General features: G+C 44.0%; 1 protein-coding gene across 1 annotated transcript in view; it reads right to left on the reverse strand.

The window, feature by feature from the left end:
• LOC142724192 (otoferlin-like) overlaps positions 1–25251 on the reverse strand; it is a gene marked incomplete at its 3' end in the record, with an annotated part of 137500 nt that overhangs the window by 103735 nt on the left and 8514 nt on the right. The window contains exon 4 of the mRNA XM_075848956.1: positions 13950–14049. Within this exon, the coding sequence (XP_075705071.1) occupies positions 13950–14049 (100 nt within the window). The remainder of the gene's footprint in view (positions 1–13949; positions 14050–25251) is intronic.

A 25251-nucleotide genomic window follows, 5' to 3' on the forward strand; every position in this document is an offset into this window, starting at 1 on the left:
AAAGGATTAGATACACAGCTCAGCAGACAGTATCACACATGATAGGATTAGATACACAGCTCAGCAGACAGTATCACACATGATAGGATTAGATACACAGCTCAGCAGACAGTATATAACATGAAAGGATTAGATACACAGTTCAGCAGAAAGTATCACACATGATAGGATTAGATACACAGCTCAGCAGACAGTATCACACATGATAGGATTAGATACACAGCTCAGCAGACAGTATCACACATAATAGGATTAGATACACAGCTCAGCAGACAGTATCACACATGATAGGATTAGATACAGTGGCTCAGCAGCCAGTATCACACATGATAGGATTAGAAACAGCAGCTCAGCAGACAGTATCACACATGATAGGATTAGATACACAGCTCAGCAGACAGTATCACACATGATAGGATTAGATACACAGCTCAGCAGACAGTATCACATATGATAGGATTACATACACGGCTCAGCAGACAGTATCACACATGATAGGATTAGATACAGTGGCTCAGCAGACAGTATCACACATGATAGGATTAGATACAGTGGCTCAGCAGACAGTATCACACATGATAGGATTAGATATACAGCTCAGCAGTCAGTATCACACATGATAGGATTAGATACAACAGCTCAGCAGACAGTATCACACATGATAGGATTAGATACACAGCTCAGCAGACAGTATCACACATGATAGGATTAGATACAGTGGCTCAGCAGACAGTATCACACATGATAGGATTAGATACACAGCTCAGCAGACAGTATCACACATGATAGGATTAGATACACAGCTCAGCAGACAGTATCACACATGATAGGATTAGATACAGTGGCTCAGCAGACAGTATCACACATGATAGGATTAGATACACAGCTCAGCAGACAGTATCACACATGATAGGATTAGATACACAGCTCAGCAGGCAGTATCACACATGATAGGATTAGATACACAGCTCAGCAGACAGTATCACACATGATAGGATTAGATACACAGCTCAGCAGACAGTATCACACATGATAGGATTAGATACAGTGGCTCAGCAGACAGTATCACACATGATAGGATTAGATACACAGCTCAGCAGACAGTATCACACATGATAGGATTAGATACACAGTTCAGCAGACAGTATCACACATGATAGGATTAGATACACAGCTCAGCAGACAGTATCACACATGATAGGATTAGATACACAGCTCAGCAGACAGTATCACACATGATAGGATTAGATACACAGCTCAGCAGGCAGTCTCACACATGATAGGATTAGATACACAGCTCAGCAGACAGTATCACACATGATAGGATTACATACACGGCTCAGCAGACAGTATCACACATGATAGGATTAGATACACAGCTCAGCAGACAGTATCACACATGATAGGATTAGATACACAGCTCAGCAGACAGTATCGCACATGATAGGATTAGATACACAGCTCAGCAGACAGTATCACACATGATAGGATTAGTTACACAGCTCAGCAGACAGTATCACACATGATAGGATTAGATACACAGCTCAGCAGACAGTATCACACATGATAGGATTAGATACACAGCTCAGCAGACAGTATCACACATGATAGGATTAGATACACAGCTCAGCAGACAGTATCACACATGATAGGATTAGATACTCAGCTCAGCAGACAGTATCACACATGATAGGATTAGATACACAGCTCAGCAGACAGTATCACACATGATAGGATTAGATACACAGCTCAGCAGACAGTATCACACATGATATGATTAGATACACAGCTCAGCAGACAGTATCACACATGATAGGATTAGTTACACAGCTCAGCAGACAGTATCACACATGATAGGATTAGATACACAGCTCAGCAGACAGTATCACACATGATAGGATTAGATACACAGCTCAGCAGACAGTATCACATGATAGGATTAGATACACAGCTCAGCAGACAGTATCACATGATAGGATTAGATACAAAGCTCAGCAGACAGTATCACACATGATAGGATTAGATACACAGCTCAGTAGGCAGTATCACACATGATAGGATTAGATACAGCGGCTCAGCAGACAGTATCACACATGATAGGTTTAGATACACAGCTCAGCAGACAGTATCACACATGAGAGGATTAGATACACAGCTCAGCAGACAGTATCACACATGATAGGATTAGATACATGGTCAGCAGACAGTATCACACATGATAGGATTAGATACGCAGCTCAGCAGACAGTATCACACATGATAGGATTAGATACACAGCTCAGTAGGCAGTATCACACATGATAGGATTAGATACATCAGCTCAGCAGACAGAATCACACATGATAGGATTAGATACAGTGGCTCAGCAGACAGTATCACACATGATAGGATTAGATACACAGCTCAGCAGACAGTATCACACATGATAGGATTAGATACAGGTCCCAGCAGACAGTATCACAAATGATAGGATTAGATACAGTGGCTCAGCAGACAGTATCACACATGATAGGATTAGATACACAGCTCAGTAGGCAGTATCACACATGATAGGATTAGATACAGCGGCTCAGCAGACAGTATCACACATGATAGGATTAGATACAAAGCTCAGCAGACAGTATCACACATGATAGGATTAGATACACAGCTCAGTAGGCAGTATCACACATGATAGGATTAGATACACAGCTCAGCAGACAGTATCACATGATAGGATTAGATACAAAGCTCAGCAGACAGTATCACACATGATAGGATTAGATACACAGCTCAGTAGGCAGTATCACACATGATAGGATTAGATACAGCGGCTCAGCAGACAGTATCACACATGATAGGTTTAGATACACAGCTCAGCAGACAGTATCACACATGAGAGGATTAGATACACAGCTCAGCAGACAGTATCACACATGATAGGATTAGATACATGGTCAGCAGACAGTATCACACATGATAGGATTAGATACGCAGCTCAGCAGACAGTATCACACATGATAGGATTAGATACACAGCTCAGTAGGCAGTATCACACATGATAGGATTAGATACACAGCTCAGTAGACAGTATCACACATGATAGGATTAGATACACAGCTCAGCAGACAGTATCACACATGATAGGATTAGATACATCAGCTCAGCAGACAGAATCACACATGATAGGATTAGATACAGTGGCTCAGCAGACAGTATCACACATGATAGGATTAGATACACAGCTCAGCAGACAGTATCACACATGATAGGATTAGATACAGGTCCCAGCAGACAGTATCACAAATGATAGGATTAGATACAGTGGCTCAGCAGACAGTATCACACATGATAGGATTAGATACACAGCTCAGCAGACAGTATCACACATGATAGGATTAGATACAGCGGCTCAGCAGACAGTATCACACATGATAGGATTAGATACAGTGGCTCAGCAGACAGTATCACACATGATAGGATTAGATACACAGCTCAGTAGGCAGTATCACACATGATAGGATTAGATACAGCGGCTCAGCAGACAGTATCACACATGATAGGATTAGATACAAAGCTCAGCAGACAGTATCACACATGATAGGATTAGATACACAGCTCAGTAGGCAGTATCACACATGATAGGATTAGATACACAGCTCAGCAGACAGTATCACATGATAGGATTAGATACAAAGCTCAGCAGACAGTATCACACATGATAGGATTAGATACACAGCTCAGTAGGCAGTATCACACATGATAGGATTAGATACAGCGGCTCAGCAGACAGTATCACACATGATAGGTTTAGATACACAGCTCAGCAGACAGTATCACACATGAGAGGATTAGATACACAGCTCAGCAGACAGTATCACACATGATAGGATTAGATACATGGTCAGCAGACAGTATCACACATGATAGGATTAGATACGCAGCTCAGCAGACAGTATCACACATGATAGGATTAGATACACAGCTCAGTAGGCAGTATCACACATGATAGGATTAGATACACAGCTCAGTAGACAGTATCACACATGATAGGATTAGATACACAGCTCAGCAGACAGTATCACACATGATAGGATTAGATACATCAGCTCAGCAGACAGAATCACACATGATAGGATTAGATACAGTGGCTCAGCAGACAGTATCACACATGATAGGATTAGATACACAGCTCAGCAGACAGTATCACACATGATAGGATTAGATACAGGTCCCAGCAGACAGTATCACAAATGATAGGATTAGATACAGTGGCTCAGCAGACAGTATCACACATGATAGGATTAGATACACAGCTCAGCAGACAGTATCACACATGATAGGATTAGATACAGCGGCTCAGCAGACAGTATCACACATGATAGGATTAGATACAGTGGCTCAGCAGACAGTATCACACATGATAGGATTAGATACACAGCTCAGTAGGCAGTATCACACATGATAGGATTAGATACAGCAGTTCAGCAGGCAGTATCACACATGATAGGATTAGATACAGTGGCTCAGCAGACAGTATCACACATGATAGGATTAGATACACAGCTCAGCAGACAGTATCACACATGATATGATTAGATACAGTGGCTCAGCAGACAGTATCACACATGATAGGATTAGATACACAGCTTTGCAGGCAGTATCACACATGCTAGGATTAGATACAGTGGCTCAGCAGACAATATCACACATGATAGGATTAGATACACAGCTCAGCAGGCAGTATCACACATGATAGGATTAGATACACAGCTCAGCAGACAGTATCACACATGATAGGATTAGATACAGTGGCTCAGCAGACAGTATCACACATGATAGGATTAGATACAGTGGCTCAGCAGACAGTATCACACATGATAGGATTAGTTACACAGCTCAGCAGACAGTATCACACATGATAGGATTAGATACAAAGCTCAGCAGACAGTATCACACATGATAGGATTAGATACACAGCTCAGTAGGCAGTATCACACATGATAGGATTAGATACAGCGGCTCAGCAGACAGTATCACACATGATAGGATTAGATACACAGCTCAGCAGACAGTATCACACATGAGAGGATTTGATACAACAGCTCAGCAGACAGTATCACACATGATAGGATTAGATACACAGCTCAGCAGACAGTATCACACATGATCGGATTAGATACACAGCTCAGCAGACAGTATCACACATGATAGGATTAGATACAGTGGCTCAGCAGACAGTATCACACATGATAGGATTAGAAACAGCAGCTCAGCAGACAGTATCACACATGATAGGATTAGATACACAGTTCAGCAGACAGTATCACACATGATAGGATTAGATACACAGCTCAGCAGACAGTATCACACATGATAGGATTACATACACGGCTCAGCAGACAGTATCACACATGATAGGATTAGATACACAGCTCAGCAGACAGTATCACACATGATAGGATTAGATACACAGCTCAGCAGACAGTATCACACATGATAGGATTAGATACAGCGGCTCAGCAGACATTATCACACATGATAGGATTAGATACACAGCTCAGCAGACAGTATCACACATGATATGATTAGATACACAGCTCAGCAGACAGTATCACACATGATAGGATTAGATACAGCGGCTCAGCAGACAGTATCACACATGATAGGATTAGATACACAGCTCAGCAGACAGTATCACACATGATAGGATTAGATACACAGCTCAGCAGACAGTATCACACATGATAGGATTAGATACACAGCTCAGCAGACAGTATCACACATGATAGGATTAGATACAGTGGCTCAGCAGACAGTATCACACATGATAGGATTAAATACGCAGCTCAGCAGACAGTATCACACATGATAGGATTAGATACAGTTCAGCAGACAGTATCACACATGATAGGCTTAGATACACAGCTCAGCAGACAGTATCACACATGATAGGATTAGATACACAGCTCAGCAGACAGTATCACACATGATAGGATTAGATACACAGCTCAGTAGACAGTATCACACATGATAGGATTAGATACACAGCTCAGCAGGCAGTATCACACATGATAGGATTAGATACACAGCTCAGCAGACAGTATCACACATGATAGGATTAGATACACAGCTCAGCAGACAGTATCACACATTATAGGATTAGAAACACAGCTCAGCAGACAGTATCACACATGATAGGATTAGATACACAGCTCAGCAGACAGTATTACACATGATAGGATTAGATACACAGCTCAGCAGGCAGTATCACACATGATAGGATTAGATACACGGCTCAGCAGACAGTATCACACATAATAGGATTAGATACACAGCTCAGCAGACAGTATCACACATGATAGGATTAGATACAGCAGCTCAGCAGGCAGTATCACACATGATAGGATTAGATACACGGCTCAGCAGACAGTATCACACATGATAGGATTAGATACACGGCTCAGCAGACAGTATCACACATCATAGGATTAGATACACAGCTCAGCAAACATGATAGGATTAGATACACAGCTCAGCAGACAGTATCACATATGATAGGATTAGATACACAGGCTCAGTAGACAGTATCACACATGATAGGATTAGATACACAGCTCAGCAGACAGTATCACACATGATAGGATTAGATACAGTGGCTCAGCAGACAGTATCACACATGATAGGATTAGATACACAGCTCAGCAGACAATATCACACATGATAGGATTAGATATACAGCTCAGCAGTCAGTATCACACATGATAGGATTAGATACACAGCTCAGCAGACAGTATCACACATGATAGGATTAGATACACAGCTCAGCAGACAGTATCACACATGATGGGATTAGATACACAGCTCAGCAGACAGTATCACATGATAGGATTAGATACAGTGGCTCAGCAGACAGTATCACACATGATAGGATTAGATACACAGCTCAGCAGACAGTGTCACACATGATAGGATTAGATACACAGCTCAGCAGGCAGTATCACACATGATAGGATTAGATACACAGCTCAACAGACAGTATTACACATGATAGGATTAGATACACAGCTCAGCAGACAGTATCACACAAGATAGGATTAGATACACGGCTCAGCAGACAGTATCACACATGATAGAATTAGATACACAGCTCAGCAGACAGTATCACACATGAGAGGATTAGATACACAGCTCAGCAGACAGTATCACACATGATAGGATTAGATACACAGCTCAGCAGACAGTATCACACATGATAGGATTAGATACAGTGGCTCAGCAGACAGTATCACACATGATAGGATTAGATACACAGCTCAGCAGGCAGTATCACACATGATAGGATTAGATACACAGCTCAGCAGACAGTATCACACATGATAAGATTAGATACATGGCTTAGCAGACTGTATCACACATGATAGGATTAGATACAGCGGCTCAGTAGACAGTATCACGCATGATAGGATTAGATACACAGCTCAGCAGACAGTATCACACATGATAGGATTAGATACAGTGGCTCAGCAGACAGTATCACACATGATAGGATTAGATACACAGCTCAGTAGACAGTATCACACATGATAGGATTAGATACACAGCTCAGCAGACAGTATCACACATGATAGGATTAGATACACAGCTCAGCAGACAGTATCACACATGGTAGGATTAGATACAGCGGTTCAGCAGACAGTATCACACATGATAGGATTAGATACACGGCTCAGCAGACAGTATCACACATGATAGGATTAGATACAGCGGTTCAGCAGACAGTATCACACATGATAGGATTAGATACACAGCTCAGCAGACAGTATCACATATGATAGGATTAGATACACAGCTCAGCAGACAGTATCACACATGGTAGGATTAGATACACAGCTCAGCAGACAGTATCACACATGATAGGATTAGATACACAGCTCAGCAGACAGTATCACACATGGTAGGATTAGATACACAGCTCAGCAGACAGTATCACACATGATAGGATTAGATACACAGCTCAGCAGACAGTATCACACAACATAGGATTAGATACAGTGGCTCAGCAGACAGTATCACACATGATAGGATTAGATACACGGCTCAGCAGACAGTATCACACATGATAGGATTAGATACAGCGGTTCAGCAGACAGTATCACACATGATAGGATTAGATACACAGCTCAGCAGACAGTATCACACATGATAGGATTAGATACACAGCTCAGCAGACAGTATCACATATGATAGGATTAGATACACAGCTCAGCAGACAGTATCACACATGGTAGGATTAGATACACAGCTCAGCAGACAGTATCACACATGATAGGATTAGATACACAGCTCAGCAGACAGTATCACACATGGTAGGATTAGATACACAGCTCAGCAGACAGTATCACACATGATAGGATTAGATACACAGCTCAGCAGACAGTGTCACACATGATAGGATTAGATACACAGCTCAGCAGACAGTATCACGCATGATAGTATTAGATACACATCTCAGCAGGCAGTATCACACATGAAAGGATTAGATACACAGCTCCATCAGTATCACACATGATAGGATTAGATATAGGGCTCAGCAGACAGTATCACACATGATAGGATTAGATACACAGTTCAGCAGACAGTATCACACAGGATAGGATTAGATACACTGCTCAGCAGACAGTATCACACATGATAGGATTAGATACACAGCTCCATCAGTATCACACATGATAGGATTAGATACACAGCTCAGCAGACAGTATCACATATGATAGGATTAGATACACAGCTCAGCAGACAGTATCACACATGGTAGGATTAGATACACAGCTCAGCAGACAGTATCACACATGATAGGATTAGATACACAGCTCAGCAGACAGTATCACACATGGTAGGATTAGATACACATCTCAGCAGGCAGTATCACACATGAAAGGATTAGATACACAGCTCCATCAGTATCACACATGATAGGGTTAGATATAGGGCTCAGCAGACAGTATCACACATGATAGGATTAGATACACAGTTCAGCAGACAGTATCACACAGGATAGGATTAGATACACTGCTCAGCAGACAGTATCACACATGATAGGATTAGATACACAGCTCCATCAGTATTACACATGATTTAGCTTAGATACTCCAGGTTATTCATTTGAGTGTTTTTACTATAACACAGGTTTGTTACAATGTATCAGTGCAGGTAAAGCTCTGTTCATGCTCTGCCTTCATTTTTCCCTTCGGGGTATATCAGCAGTATTTCTGACACCTCCGCTGGGTCGCATACAGTCACCCACACCGTGGGAACGCATTGTAAAGTAAACATATAGCGCACGGCACACATTTTTTTACTGCAGTAGATCTCGCTTTCCTATATAGTGAGAAAAAAAAATGTACATCAAATCCTGACGGCCGGGGTGAGCCGAATAGACCCGCAAGGATACACTTGGCGTGTGAGTTTGTGAGCTTTCCCGGCCCATAAACCGTACATTATCATAAAACGAAGTGTGAACACAGCCAAGAGTCCTGGACAGGAGAGGGATCGGTGCTGCTGCTGTGCTCAGCCTGCACATTTACACTGTAACAATCCATTAGCAGTGTGAGCAGGACTGGGTGTGTGGGTTTTTAGCCTCTGAATATAAAACAAAAAATTTCCCATTCACTGACAGCACACAGAGATGTTAAAATGATTCGGAAGGGCTACTCCAGCTAGATACGAAACTTGTGCAATCTGTTCAGCTCCATATTCTTGGCTGATAACAGGGAATACTAGATTGCATATACAGGGAAATGTAGAGAGACCTCAGACTGCGATACGTTCAGCGCTGCAGTGATGTCAGTATAATGACGTCGGGCTGGCGGGGACACCAGGTGAGAGGCGGCGCGCGGGGGAAGGGGAATCACAATGCTAAGTATATTCAACAGATTTATGGCCATGGAGAAACCCCTTTAATGACATCCGCACAGGTACCGGTTTTATTGTGCGTTTTACCACATCAGACGGAAGGTGTGAACGCAACTTCAAGCACTTTGTGCCGATTCTCGGAGAAGACCAGTCGGTGAAATAGAATTAATTTTCCTGGGTTTACAAACTGATCTCTACAAGAAAAGACCGTCCGCGAGGAAAATCCTCAACCACCGTGGGAAAAGACCCTAAGCGATTGATTTTAGGTTACTATGGTAACTGGAAATGATAAATAGTAGAACTTTAAACGTTTTATTTTCCACCAGGACCCTCGAAATCCAAAGTAGACAGTAGACGTTGGTCAACCAGACGGATCTCAAGACATTGCCACTGGTAGAAGATCTTGGATAAGGATCCCTGACCATCTGAAGACAGAGCTTCCACCTAACACACATATGAGTAGACTGAAGCTTTATTATCTTCCGAACACAACCCAACTTATGGAGAAGACATTTATGGTGGGAAGACTTGATGCGAAGCGAGGAAGAGGACAGCCGGCACCAAGCTGGATGGAGACAATTTCAAGAATCATGAGGACATCATTGAGGAGCCTGAAGACCCAAACAATTGACAGTATTTTCTGGAGGAACATTGGCCATATGGTCACCAGTCGACAAAACTAACCACACGACGCATAAGAATATGAATATAGAACTAGAAACTTTGTCTCGAACCCCCGAAATCCAAAGTAGACAGTAAAATGGTGTTAATGAGACAAATCTGTAGACTTTACCACTGATAGGAGACCATGGATAGCAGGTAGAGTTATAAACAAGACATTGAAAAGCCTGAAGAACCAAAGACAGAACATTCTCGAAGAACACGGGTCATATGGTCACCAGGGGTCAAAACCGGCCTGACGACACATAAGAATATCAATATAGAGCTTGAAATGTTGTCTCTTCCACCGCCAAAACCCTTGAAACCCAAAGTTGACAGCAAAAAATGGGTCAATGAGACAGATCTCTAGACTTCACCACTGACTAAATGACCATGGAGGATAGAAGACCATGGATGGCAGAGGAGAGGATCCTTGACCAGATGAAGACAGAGCTTCCACCTGACACAGATGGCCAAACTGAAGCTTTATTATCTTCTGGACACGACCCAACGTATAAAGAAGACATTTATGGTGGCAAGTATTGAAGTGAATCGTGGAACAGGACAGTCGGCACCAAGCTGGATGGAGACAATTTCAAGAATCATGAGGACATCATTGAGAAGCCTGAAGACCCAAACACAAGGCAGGATTTTCTGGAGGAACATTGGCCATATGGTCACCAGGAGATGCATAAGAATAAAGCATGAGAATATTAATATAGAACTAGAAAACTTGTCTCTACCACCAGGAACCTCGAAATCTAATGTAGACAGTAAAATGGTGTTAATGAGACAAATCTGTAGACTTTACCACTGATAGGAGACCATGGATAGCAGGTAGAGCATCCTTGGCCAGATGAAGATAAAGCTTCCACCTGACACATAAATGAGCAGAGTAAAGTTTTATCGTCTTCTGGACATTTTACGAGAAAACTCGTTGGAGAAGACATTTATGGTGGGAAGAATTGAAGCAAAAAAGGAAAATGAAGGCCAGTACCAGGATGGATGGAGGCATTTTCAAGAAATATGAGGACATCGTTAAGAAGCCTGAAGACCCAAACACAACTCAGGGGACATTCTGAAGGAACACTGCTCATATGGTCACCAGGGTCCGAAATATACCAGATGGAATATAGGAATATTGATATAGAGCATAAAACTTTGTCTCTTTCACCCAAACTTCAAAGTAGACAGTAGAAGTGGGTCAATGAGAGAGATCTCTAGACTTCACCACTGACAGGAGACCAAGGATGGAAGGGAAGAGGATCGTGATCAGAAGAAGCCAGAGATACCACCTGACATAAGCAGACTGAAGCTTTATCATCTTCTGGACATATTACAAGAAGACTCAACTCATTGGAGAAGACAATTATGGCAAGATATTGAAAAGCCTGAAAAACTAAAGGAAGCTCATTCTCGAGGAAAATGGGTCTTCTGGTCACCAGTAGTGGAAACTGACCTGACGACACGTAAATAAAACAGGAGGTGGATACACCCGTGGGAAAACACTTCTCTGGACCAGACCACAGTTTGGCAGATTTAAAGGTACTCATTCTGAAGGGTCATTTTAAAAACAACAGAGAGAGAAAAATTTGGGAATTCAAGATGATGATAAAATTCCAGTCATTGACACAAGGCCTCAATCTAACACCAGGATTTATGAGCCACTACATGGACACACGTCACGTCCCCCATCAGACTGACTCCAGATGCCTTAACTCCTAAGTCATCACCCCTATAACCTCAGTTTTATTGCCCCGGCTTATCTTAATGATGTATCACCTCATGTACTAATTGTCTTTGTGTAACATCTAAATGTTGTGCTTTTTTCTAAGTCATTCATTTGTAAACTGCCTGAAGAAGGGGCCTCTGTGCTCTGAAAGCCAAATATAGAACTTTTATGGTTAGCCAATAAAGGTATCATACCTACTATACTTTTGTCTTTTTTGACACAAAAGTATTTAACATTTCATATTGTCTCTGGCTAACACGGTACTACACAATTTTTTACTGTATAACATAGAATTTGAAACGTCTATTCCACCAGAACCCTTAAAATCCAAAGTATACAGTAAAAGTGGGTCAATGAAACAGATCTCTAGATGTCACCACTGACAGAAGACCCAGGAGGATAAAAGACCATGGAGGATAGAAGACCATGGAGGATAGAAGACCATGGAGGATAGAAAACCATGGAGGATAGAAGACCATGGAGGATAGACCATGGGGAATAGAAGACCATGGGGGATAGAAGACCATGGGGGATAGAAGACCATGGAGGATAGAAGACCATGGAGGATAGAAGATAGAAGACCATGTAGGATAGAAGATAGAAGACCATGGAGGATAGAAGACCATGGGGGATAGAAGACCATGGAGGATAGAAGACCATGGAGGATAGAAGACCATGGAGGATAGAAGATAGAAGACCATGGAGAATAGAAGACCATGGAGGATAGAAGACCATGAAGGATAGAAGACCATGGAGGATAGAAGACCATGGAGGATAGAAGACCATGGAGGATAGAAGACCATGGAGGATAGAAGATAGAAGACCATGGAGGATAGAAGACCATGGAGGATAGAAGACCATGGGGGATAGAAGACCATGGAGGATAGAAGATAGAAGACCATGGAGGATAGAAGACCATGGAGGATAGAAGATAGAAGAACATGGAGGATAGAAGACCATGGAGGATAGAAGACCATGGAGGATAGAAGACCATGGAGGATAGAAGACCATGGAGGATAGAAGACCATGGGGGATAGAAGTCCATGGATGACCAGATGAAGACAGAGCTTCCACACATAGATGACTAGACTAAAGCTTATTATTTTCTGGACCAGTTGAGAAGATGAAGGTAGAGGCAGAGGACAACCTGCGAGAAAGTGAATGGTGACAATCACAGAAAACATAAATAATCCTGAAGACTAAACAGGGAGAATCATTGGTCATATACATATATGTTCTTCAGGACAAATCCCTTTCTTGCTTTGATTTTGTTACAATGTATCAGCGCAGATAAATTGTATCAGTCCAGGCTATTTAGCTCACAGAGGATTGTGTAGACTAGATACAGAGGTTTCTCAGCCTCTTGATGTAAACAAGAATGCTTCCTTTCACTGACAGCAAGCAGAAATTTTTAAAATGGTGAGGAAATAAAACACAAAATCTACCAAGAAGTTGCAGAACTTCATTATACAATAATTAAGCTTAATGTACATAAAACTAGACGAGCCCTTTAAGGATCACCTCAGAAGGGTCTAGAAATATAAGACTGTCTTGATGGTTATTGGACAAAACCATTGTTATTGGGGTGTGTACCACCTCCTCATACAGAATTAATTAAAGAGAAGATTACTGAGAGCAGTGGTGGCGTTACAATGTTACCTACTCGGATTGCAGAGTTGTTGTCATCGATCAGCGTGTCCGTCACTTCCAGCTGCGCCTCTTCAACCACTTTTTGGAGAACCATTCGGAAGGTCCCAATGAGTCTGAAAAGAAAATATATATATATATGTAAAAAATTCATATGTGTTGCCACTCAGCTTTCCACTAATCCTGCATGGCACTGTTGCATTCCTTCTATGCCTTTCCTTCTTTCCTGCCTGTGTGTCAGTCTTCACTGCACTTCTGCCATTATATTCACAAATAACGAGGTGCATGCAACAAGGAAAGTATCACAAGGAGACATCTTCAGCCTCATCCAGAGACCGCAGAGAAATGGCCAAGTGGATAATGCCGTTACCTATAAGTAGAAAAAGTTCCTAGCTATATCTGTTTCTGGGAAAGTTGGGTGCAAAGCTATCCCAGCATGCTCAGGGGCTGTCACTCAGAATCCCGTAGAGCAAATCTGCCTAGTTATGCAGCGGATGTATCACAGTGTGACCAGGCAAATGTGTCTATCAGGAGTCTGGGAAAGCTGGATGACAACCACATTCACATTCCCTAGGTTCATGAATACCCTTATACAATACAGTGATGTGTCACAGCATAACAAGGCAAATGTGTCTATCAGGAGTCTGGGAAAGCTGGGTGACAACCACATTCACATTCCCTAGGTTCATGAATACCCTTATACAGTACAGTGATGTGTCACAGCATAACAAGGCAGATCTGTCTATCAGGAGTCTGGGAAAGCTGGGTGACAACCACATTCACATTCCCTAGGTTCATGAATACCCTTATACAGTACAGTGATGTGTCACAGCATAACAAGGCAGATCTGTCTATCAAGAGTCTGGGAAAGCTGGGTGACAACCACATTCACATTCCCTAGGTTCATGAATACCCTTATACAATACAGTGATGTGTTACAGCATAAAAAGGCAAATGTGTCTATCAGGAGTCTGGGAAAGCTGGGTGACAACCACATTCACATTCCCTAGGTTAATGAATACCCTTATACAGTACAGTGATGTGTCACAGCATAACAAGGCAGATCTGTCTATCAGGAGTCTGGGAAAGCTGGGTGACAACCACATTCACATTCCCTAGGTTCATGAATACCCTTATACAGTACAGTGATGTGTCACAGCATAACAAGGCAGATCTGTCTATCAGGAGTCTGGGAAAGCTGGGTGACAACCACATTCACATTCCCTAGGTTCATGAATACCCTTATACAATACAGTGATGTGTCACAGCATAAAAAGGTAAAATGTGTCTATCAGGAGTCTGGGAAAGCTGGGTGACAACCACATTCACATTCCCTAGGTTAATGAATACCCTTATACAGTACAGTGATGTGTCACAGCATAACAAGGTAGATCTGTCTATCAGGAGTCTGGGAAAGCTGGGTGACAACCACATTCACATTCCCTAGGTCCATGAATACCCTTATACAGTACAGTGATGTGTCACAGCATAACAAGGCAGATCTGTCTATCAGGAGTCTGGGAAAGCTGGGTGACAACCACATTCACATTCCCTAGGTTCATGAATACCCTTATACAATACAGTGATGTGTTACAGCATAAAAAGGCAAATGTGTCTATCAGGAGTCTGGGAAAGCTGGGTGACAACCACATTCACATTCCCTAGGTTAATGAATACCCTTATACAGTACAGTGATGTGTCACAGCATAACAAGGCAGATCTGTCTATCAGGAGTCTGGGAAAGCTGGGTGACAACCACATTCACATTCCCTAGGTTCATGAATACCCTTATACAGTACAGTGATGTGTCACAGCATAACAAGGCAGATCTGTCTATCAGGAGTCTGGGAAAGCTGGGTGACAACCACATTCACATTCCCTAGGTTCATGAATACCCTTATACAGTACAGTGATGTGTCACAGCATAACAAGGTAGATCTGTCTATCAGGAGTCTGGGAAAGCTGGGTGACAACCACATTCACATTCCCTAGGTCCATGAATACCCTTATACAGTACAGTGATGTGTCACAGCATAACAAGGCAGATCTGTCTATCAGGAGTCTGGGAAAGCTGGGTGACAACCACATTCACATTCCCTAGGTTCATGAATACCCTTATACAATACAGTGATGTGTCACAGCATAACAAGGCAGATCTGTCTATCAGGAGTCTGGGAAAGCTGGGTGACAACCACATTCACATTCCCTAGGTTCATGAATACCCTTATACAATACAGTGATGTGTCACAGCATAAAAAGGCAAATGTGTCTATCAGGAGTCTGGGAAAGCTGGGTGACAACCACATTCACATTCCCTAGGTTAATGAATACCCTTATACAGTACAGTGATGTGTCACAGCATAACAAGGTAGATCTGTCTATCAGGAGTCTGGGAAAGCTGGGTGACAACCACATTCACATTCCCTAGGTCCATGAATACCCTTATACAGTACAGTGATGTGTCACAGCATAACAAGGCAGATCTGTCTATCAGGAGTCTGGGAAAGCTGGGTGACAACCACATTCACATTCCCTAGGTCCATGAATACCCTTATACAGTACAGTGATGTGTCACAGCATAACAAGGCAGATCTGTCTATCAGGAGTCTGGGAAAGCTGGGTGACAACCACATTCACATTCCCTAGGTTCATGAATACCCTTATACAGTACAGTGATGTGTCACAGCATAACAAGGCAGATCTGTCTATCAGGAGTCTGGGAAAGCTGGGTGACAACCACATTCACATTCCCTAGGTTCATGAATACCCTTATACAATACAGTGATGTGTCACAGCATAAAAAGGTAAAATGTGTCTATCAGGAGTCTGGGAAAGCTGGGTGACAACCACATTCACATTCCCTAGGTTAATGAATACCCTTATACAGTACAGTGATGTGTCACAGCATAACAAGGCAGATCTGTCTATCAGGAGTCTGGGAAAGCTGGGTGACAACCACATTCACATTCCCTAGGTCCATGAATACCCTTATACAGTACAGTGATGTGTCACAGCATAACAAGGCAGATCTGTCTATCAGGAGTCTGGGAAAGCTGGGTGACAACCACATTCACATTCCCTAGGTTCATGAATACCCTTATACAATACAGTGATGTGTCACAGCATAACAAGGCAGATCTGTCTATCAGGAGTCTGGGAAAGCTGGGTGACAACCACATTCACATTCCCTAGGTTCATGAATACCCTTATACAATACAGTGATGTGTCACAGCATAAAAAGGCAAATGTGTCTATCAGGAGTCTGGGAAAGCTGGGTGACAACCACATTCACATTCCCTAGGTTAATGAATACCCTTATACAGTACAGTGATGTGTCACAGCATAACAAGGTAGATCTGTCTATCAGGAGTCTGGGAAAGCTGGGTGACAACCACATTCACATTCCCTAGGTCCATGAATACCCTTATACAGTACAGTGATGTGTCACAGCATAACAAGGCAGATCTGTCTATCAGGAGTCTGGGAAAGCTGGGTGACAACCACATTCACATTCCCTAGGTCCATGAATACCCTTATACAGTACAGTGATGTGTCACAGCATAACAAGGCAGATCTGTCTATCAGGAGTCTGGGAAAGCTGGGTGACAACCACATTCACATTCCCTAGGTTCATGAATACCCTTATACAATACAGTGATGTGTCACAGCATAAAAAGGCAAATGTGTCTATCAGGAGTCTGGGAAAGCTGGGTGACAACCACATTCACATTCCCTAGGTTAATGAATACCCTTATACAGTACAGTGATGTGTCACAGCATAACAAGGCAGATCTGTCTATCAGGAGTCTGGGAAAGCTGGGTGACAACCACATACACATTCCCTAGGTTCATGAATACCCTTATACAGTACAGTGATGTGTCACAGCATAACAAGGCAGATCTGTCTATCAGGAGTCTGGGAAAGCTGGGTGACAACCACATTCACATTCCCTAGGTTCATGAATACCCTTATACAATACAGTGATGTGTCACAGCATAAAAAGGCAAATGTGTCTATCAGGAGTCTGGGAAAGCTGGGTGACAACCACATTCACATTCCCTAGGTTAATGAATACCCTTATACAGTACAGTGATGTGTCACAGCATAACAAGGCAGATCTGTCTATCAGGAGTCTGGGAAAGCTGGGTGACAACCACATTCACATTCCCTAGGTCCATGAATACCCTTATACAGTACAGTGATGTGTCACAGCATAACAAGGCAGATCTGTCTATCAGGAGTCTGGGAAAGCTGGGTGACAACCACATTCACATTCCCTAGGTTCATGAATACCCTTATACAGTACAGTGATGTGTCACAGCATAACAAGGCAGATCTGTCTATCAGGAGTCTGGGAAAGCTGGGTGACAACCACATTCACATTCCCTAGGTTCATGAATACCCTTATACAGTACATTGATGTGTCACAGCATAACAAGGCAGATCTGTCTATCAGGAGTCTGGGAAAGCTGGGTGACAACCACATTCACATTCCCTAGGTTCATGAATACCCTTATACAATACAGTGATGTGTCACAGCATAAAAAGGCAAATGTGTCTATCAGGAGTCTGGGAAAGCTGGGTGACAACCACATTCACATTCCCTAGGTTAATGAATACCCTTATACAGTACAGTGATGTGTCACAGCATAACAAGGTAGATCTGTCTATCAGGAGTCTGGGAAAGCTGGGTGACAACCACATTCACATTCCCTAGGTCCATGAATACCCTTATACAGTACAGTGATGTGTCACAGCATAACAAGGCAAATGTGTCTATCAGGAGTCTGGGAAAGCTGGGTGACAACCACATTCACATTCCCTAGGTCCATGAATACCCTTATACAGTACAGTGATGTGTCACAGCATAAAAAGGCAAATGTGTCTATCAGGAGTCTGGGAAAGCTGGGTGACAACCACATTCACATTCCCTAGGTCCATGAATACCCTTATACAGTACAGTGATGTGTCACAGCATAACAAGGCAGATCTGTCTATCAGGAGTCTGGGAAAGCTGGGTGACAACCACATTCACATTCCCTAGGTTAATGAATACCCTTATACAGTACAGTGATGTGTCACAGCATAACAAGGTAGATCTGTCTATCAGGAGTCTGGGAAAGCTGGGTGACAACCACATTCACATTCCCTAGGTCCATGAATACCCTTATACAGTACAGTGATGTGTCACAGCATAACCAGGCAGATCTGTCTATCAGGAGTCTGGGAAAGCTGGGTGACAACCACATTCACATTCCCTAGGTTCATGAATACCCTTATACAGTACAGTGATGTGTCACAGCATAACAAGGCAAATGTGTCTATGAGGAGTCTGGGAAAGCTGGGTGACAACCACATTCACATTCCCTAGGTTCATGAATACCCTTATACAATACAGTGATGTGTCACAGCATAACAAGGCAGATCTGTCTATCAGGAGTCTGGGAAAGCTGGGTGACAACCTGTGTAGGAGCTGTAATGGCGGCCATGTTGCTTGCGATGGTTTTTTTCGCAATCGTTTCAGAGCGCTGGAATCCCCGCATTACGGATATTCTTCAGGACGCTAAATAATTGGGGACCGGGTCGGATCGGGTGTTCTCTGCCGAGATCTTTCCTCCTCCTTGTGATAAAATATTCAAACCGTCTGTAACTCGCAGGTCTTCTCCATCCCACCCAGGACCTCTGCGGAGAGGCTTGTAATGAAGGGGTTAATGTGACGAGAACGGCTGCCTGGAAATCTGTGGCTTAAAGGGCATGTCCAGATTTGTTAAGATTCCTTTAAGAACCTGATTGTACGTTATGGAGCGTAAACTGCGACAACCATCACATGAAACGGCGACGTCCTCCGGTGGTTTTCATGAATTATGAGACTTTGCCGTACGTCTGTCTTATATCTTCTTGTAAATACCTGATAAATATGTGGCCCTAGAAGGCAAAGTGGCTACTAAGGATTTCCTGAACTCTAACATTGTGACCAGCCCTCAGCTGTGTGAGCAGGACTAGAACGGGATTATTTTTCAGCCCTTTTCAGAGTGCACGGTTCCCATATACAGTTTTTGAACTTTCCTGACAACTCTAATGCTTGTAGTGTAAAAACATCTTCCTGCTGTAATGGAGTAATATCTCCTGTAAGAATGTGAAAAAGGAGCCACTGTAACAAGACAGCTGCTCCGCCAGGGGAAACTGAAATCTCCTGGGCTCAAATGCCAAATCTGGAGCAGGGACCCACATTTACCATGTGGCATTTATAATACTGATGTCTTCTTATGTGGCAGGGGGGTCTTTGTCCCCCTCTGGCACAGGGCCTGCGGGCTAAGTCCATAGGCTAGCAGGGTTAGAGGGTCACTAGGGGGCTTACCCAATATGCAGGTAATAGGTCACTTTGCACCAGCGGATGGCCAAAAGCCATTAGATCACCAGAGACTGTACGCTTAGCCAATACGCCAGAAGGGTCAGACCACTAGGGGGTGGTAGAATAAATCACTGGATCACCAGGAACAGGCAACTAAAACAATGAGACCACAGGGACTTGGCTACTAAACCACTGGACACCAGGATAGGACCCTAAATAGGACATCAGAGACAGAACTCTAAACCACTGGATCACAAGAAACAGTCGACCGTTAGGACACCAGATTAAAACAAAAACTGGGACACCAGGTACATGACACTAAATCCATTAGGTCAACAGGAAGAGAAGACTAAGCCATAAACCACAGGGACATCAAGGTCTGGAGACTCCACCAGTTAAAACCAGTAATTGGGACAGGACATTACACTATGGCACACTAGAGACAAAGCCACTGGGACACCAGGGAAGGTCAACTAAACCACTGGGACACCAGGGAAGATAAACTAATCCATTAGGACATCAGGGAAGGTAAACCAAACCACTAGGACATCGGGGAATTTAAACTAACCCTCTAGGACACCAGGGAAGGTAAACTAGACCACTAGGACACCAGGGAAGGTAAACTAAACCACTAAGATGTACTAAACCACTGAGACACCAGGGAAGGTCAACTAAACTACTAGGACACCCGGGATCGTCAACTAAATCACTAGGACACCAGGGAATGGAAACTAATCCACTAGGACACCAGGGAAGGTCAACTAAAACACAAGGGAAGGTAAACTAAACCACTGGGACACCAGGGAAGGTAAACTAAACCACTAGGACATCGGGGATTGTAAACTAACCCTCTAGCACACCAGGGAAGGTAAACTAAACCACTAGGACACCAGGGAAGGTAAACTAAACCACCACAACATCAGAGAAGGTAAACTAAACCAAACCACTAAGACATACTAAACCACTGGGACACCAGGGAAGGTCAACTAAACTACTAGGACACCAGGGAATGTCAACTAAATCATTAGGACACCAGGGAATGAAAACAAATCCACTAGGACACCAGGGAAGGTCAACTAAAACACAAGGGAAGGTAAACTAAACCACTGGGACACCAGGGAAGGTAAACTAAACCACTAGGACATCGGGGAATGTAAACTAACCCTCTAGGACACCAGGATAGGTAAACTAAACCACCACGAAATCAGAGAAGGTAAAATAAACCACTAAGACATACTAAACCACTGGGACACCAGGGAAGGTCAACTAAACTACTAGGACACCCGGGAAGGTCAACTAAATCACTAAGACACCAGGGAATGGAAACTAATCCACTAGGACACCAGAGAAGGTCAACTAAATTACTAGGACACCAGGGAAATTAAACTAATTAACTAGGAAGCCAGGGAAGATAAACACAACCACTAGGACACCAGGGAAAGTCAACTAAACCACTAGGACACCAAGCAAGGTAAACTAAACAACTAGGACATCAGGGAAGGTAAACTAATCCACTGGGACACCAGGAAAGGAAACCCAAACCACTGGGACACCAGGGAAGGTAAACTAATCCACTAGGATGCCAGGGAATGCCAACTAAACCACTAAGACACCAGGGAAGGTAAACTAAATTACTAGGAAAACAGGGAAAGTAAATTAATCATCTAGAAAGCCAGGGAAGGTCAACACAACCACAAGGACACCAGGGAAAGTTAACTAAACAACTTGGACACCAGGGAAGGTGAAGTAAACCACTAGGACACCAGGGAAGCTGAAGTAAACCACTAGGACACCATTACTCGTCACTTTGTGGGAGGAGCCATTGGTCTACATTTCAGATTTAAAGAAGTAAATAGTGTCACCCATTAAAATGTCAAATCCAAATACTGTGATAATATAAGATTCTCTTCTTTCTCCTTTAGTAAAGTTTCGATGCTCGGGGCCTGGGGATGGATAATTAACATGGTGCGCGGTCCACACTGTCAGCAGAGAAGGAGAACGAGGCGGGAGAGAGGGAAATCACCTCCAGCCCACACAGATGACAGCCGGGTGTGGGTGGAAGGAGACGCATGAACCCCGGGGACGTCCCCCCTAGAGGAGCGGGTTTTGTTGCAGACAGTGAAACATTTCTGAAGACTAAGTGGTCTAATAAGTAATCACAGGGCTATTACAGCTACTAAGCCGCCTGGTGCCCACTTATGCCTCATCCCTCAAAATATAACTCATCCCCCAACCTAATGCCCTGGAACACGTGGCAGTGACAGCCGCAGTGCCCCCATAACAGTGACAGCCCCAGTGCCCCCATAACAGTGACAGCCACAGTGCCCCCATAACAGTGACAGCCACAGTACCCCATAACAGTGAAAGCCACAGTGCCCCCATAACAGAGACAGCCACAGTGCCCCCATAACAGTGACAGCCACAGTAACCCCATAACAGTGACAGCCACAGTGCCCCCATAACAGTGACAGCCACAGTGCCCCCATAACAGTGACAGCCACAGTGCCCCCATAACAGTGACAGCCACAGTGCCCCCATAACAGTGACAGCCACAGTACCCCATAACAGTGAAAGCCACAGTGCCCCCATAACAGAGACAGCCACAGTGCCCCCATAACAGTGACAGCCACAGTAACCCCATAACAGTGACAGCCACAGTGCCCCATAACAGTGACAGCCACAGTGCCCCCATAACAGTGACAGCCACAGTGCCCCCATAACAGAGACAGCCACAGTGCCCCCATAACAGTGACAGCCACAGTAACCCCATAACAGTGACAGCCACAGTGCCCCCATAACAGTGACAGCCACAGTGCCCCCATAACAGTGACAGCCACAGTGCCCCCATAACAGTGACAGCCACAGTGCCCCCATAACAGTGACAGCCACAGTGCCCCCATAACAGTGATAGCCACAGTACCCCATAACAGTGAAAGCCACAGTGCCCCCATAACAGAGACAGCCACAGTGCCCCCATAACAGTGACAGCCACAGTAACCCCATAACAGTGACAGCCACAGTGCCCCATAACAGTGACAGCCACAGTGCCCCCATAACAGTGACAGCCACAGTGCCCCCATAACAGTGACAGCCACAGTGCCCCCATAACAGTGACAGCCACAGTGCCCCCATAACAGTGTATCACCCACAGATGTCCTCATAACAGTGTATCACCCACAGATGTCCCCATAACAGTGTATCACCCACAGATGTCCCCATAACAGTGTATGACCCACAGATGTCCCCATAACAGTGTATCATCCACAGATGTCCTCATAACAGTGTATCATCCACAGATGTCCTCATAACAGTGTATCACCCACAGATGTCCCCATAACAGTGTATGACCCACAGATGTCCCCATAACAGTGTATCACCCACAGATGTCTCCATAACAGTGTATCACCCACAGATGTCCTCATAACAATGTATCATCCACAGATGTCCTCATAACAGTGTATCATCCACAGATGTCCCCATAACAGTGTATCATCCACAGATGTCTCCATAACAGTGTATCACCCACAGATGTCTCCATAACAGTGTATCATCCACAGATGTCCTCATAACAGTGTATCACCCACAGATGTCCCCATAACAGTGTATCACCCACAGATGTCCTCATAACAGTGTATCATCCACAGATGTCCCCATAACAGTGTATCATACACAGATGTCCCCATAACAGTGTATCACCCACAGATGTCCTCATAACAGTGTATCATCCACAGATGTCCTCATAACAGTGTATCACCCACAGATGTCCCCATAACAGTGTATGACCCACAGATGTCCCCATAACAGTGTATCACCCACAGATGTCCCCATAACAGTGTATCACCCACAGATGTCCTCATAACAGTGTATCACCCACAGATGTCCTCATAACAGTGACAGCCACAGTAACCCCATAACAGTGACAGCCACAGTCATAAATCCACGCACTTCAATATGGCGTCTATGTGGCGTAGTTTCCAGTGTTCTCCCTGAGTCTAGAGGCTCCGATTCTTTCCTAATTATCCGTGTGATGAGTGACGAGCGGCGCCGTTTCTCCGCTGCGAGGTGACGGCGACTTCTTATCTTAATCATTCAATAATTCATCTCCATTGTGCGCGGCCGGATCAGATGTCTCGGATCTTCCTTTATTATTTATCACCGGCCGCCATTGTCTGCGCCGCTTCATTTGATCAGAGTCCATAATTAATCGCCGCGCACAAGACTCGTCCGCCATGACATCTACGGAAAAATCGCACCTATTACGTCTCCTTTTTACGTGATCATTTCTGCATAAATATTTTAGGCGACTATAAATCTCCATCTTCTCATTTATTTTCACTTCATTCTCTCCTCCCATAATTCCATGCAGCACCCACCTATCTGCTCATCCTGAGCCTCCTGGTTCATGAATAGAATACCAGAAGTGCAGTGCAAACTGACACATACACAGAGTAACAGTGGATATCAATGCACAATGTCATTCAGGATCTGTGGAAAGCTGAGTGAAAATCCTGAAAATCCCCAAGTGGTCGTTACCCAGCAACTATCACAGGAAAGCAAAATAATTCAGAACCTCATATAATATCCCATCACAATATCGAACTCTCGCCCATGAATTATGTCACCCTGCACTTTGCTTCTCTCCTGCGGTCTTTCCTGTCTTAGTGTCAGTCTTCCCTGGAGTTCTGGCATTCTATTCATGAACCAGGAAGCTCAGGATGAACAAAGTTATAGGCTCCACCCACATAGGGGAGTGCTGCAGGGAATTGTGGGAGGACATGTAGGCGGCGGTGCGGCACGTGGGCGAGGAGGCGGCGGTGCGGCACGTGGGCGAGGAGGCGGCGGTGCGGCACGTGGGCGAGGAGGCAGCGGTGCGGCATATGGGTGAGGAGGCGGCGGTGCGGCACATGGGCGAGGAGGCGGCGGTGCGGCCCATGGGCGAGGAGGCGGCGGTGCGGCACATGGGCG

This window comes from Rhinoderma darwinii, unplaced genomic scaffold (genome assembly GCF_050947455.1).
Source record: "Rhinoderma darwinii isolate aRhiDar2 unplaced genomic scaffold, aRhiDar2.hap1 Scaffold_574, whole genome shotgun sequence".
NCBI classification, from domain to species: Eukaryota; Metazoa; Chordata; class Amphibia; order Anura; family Rhinodermatidae; genus Rhinoderma; species Rhinoderma darwinii.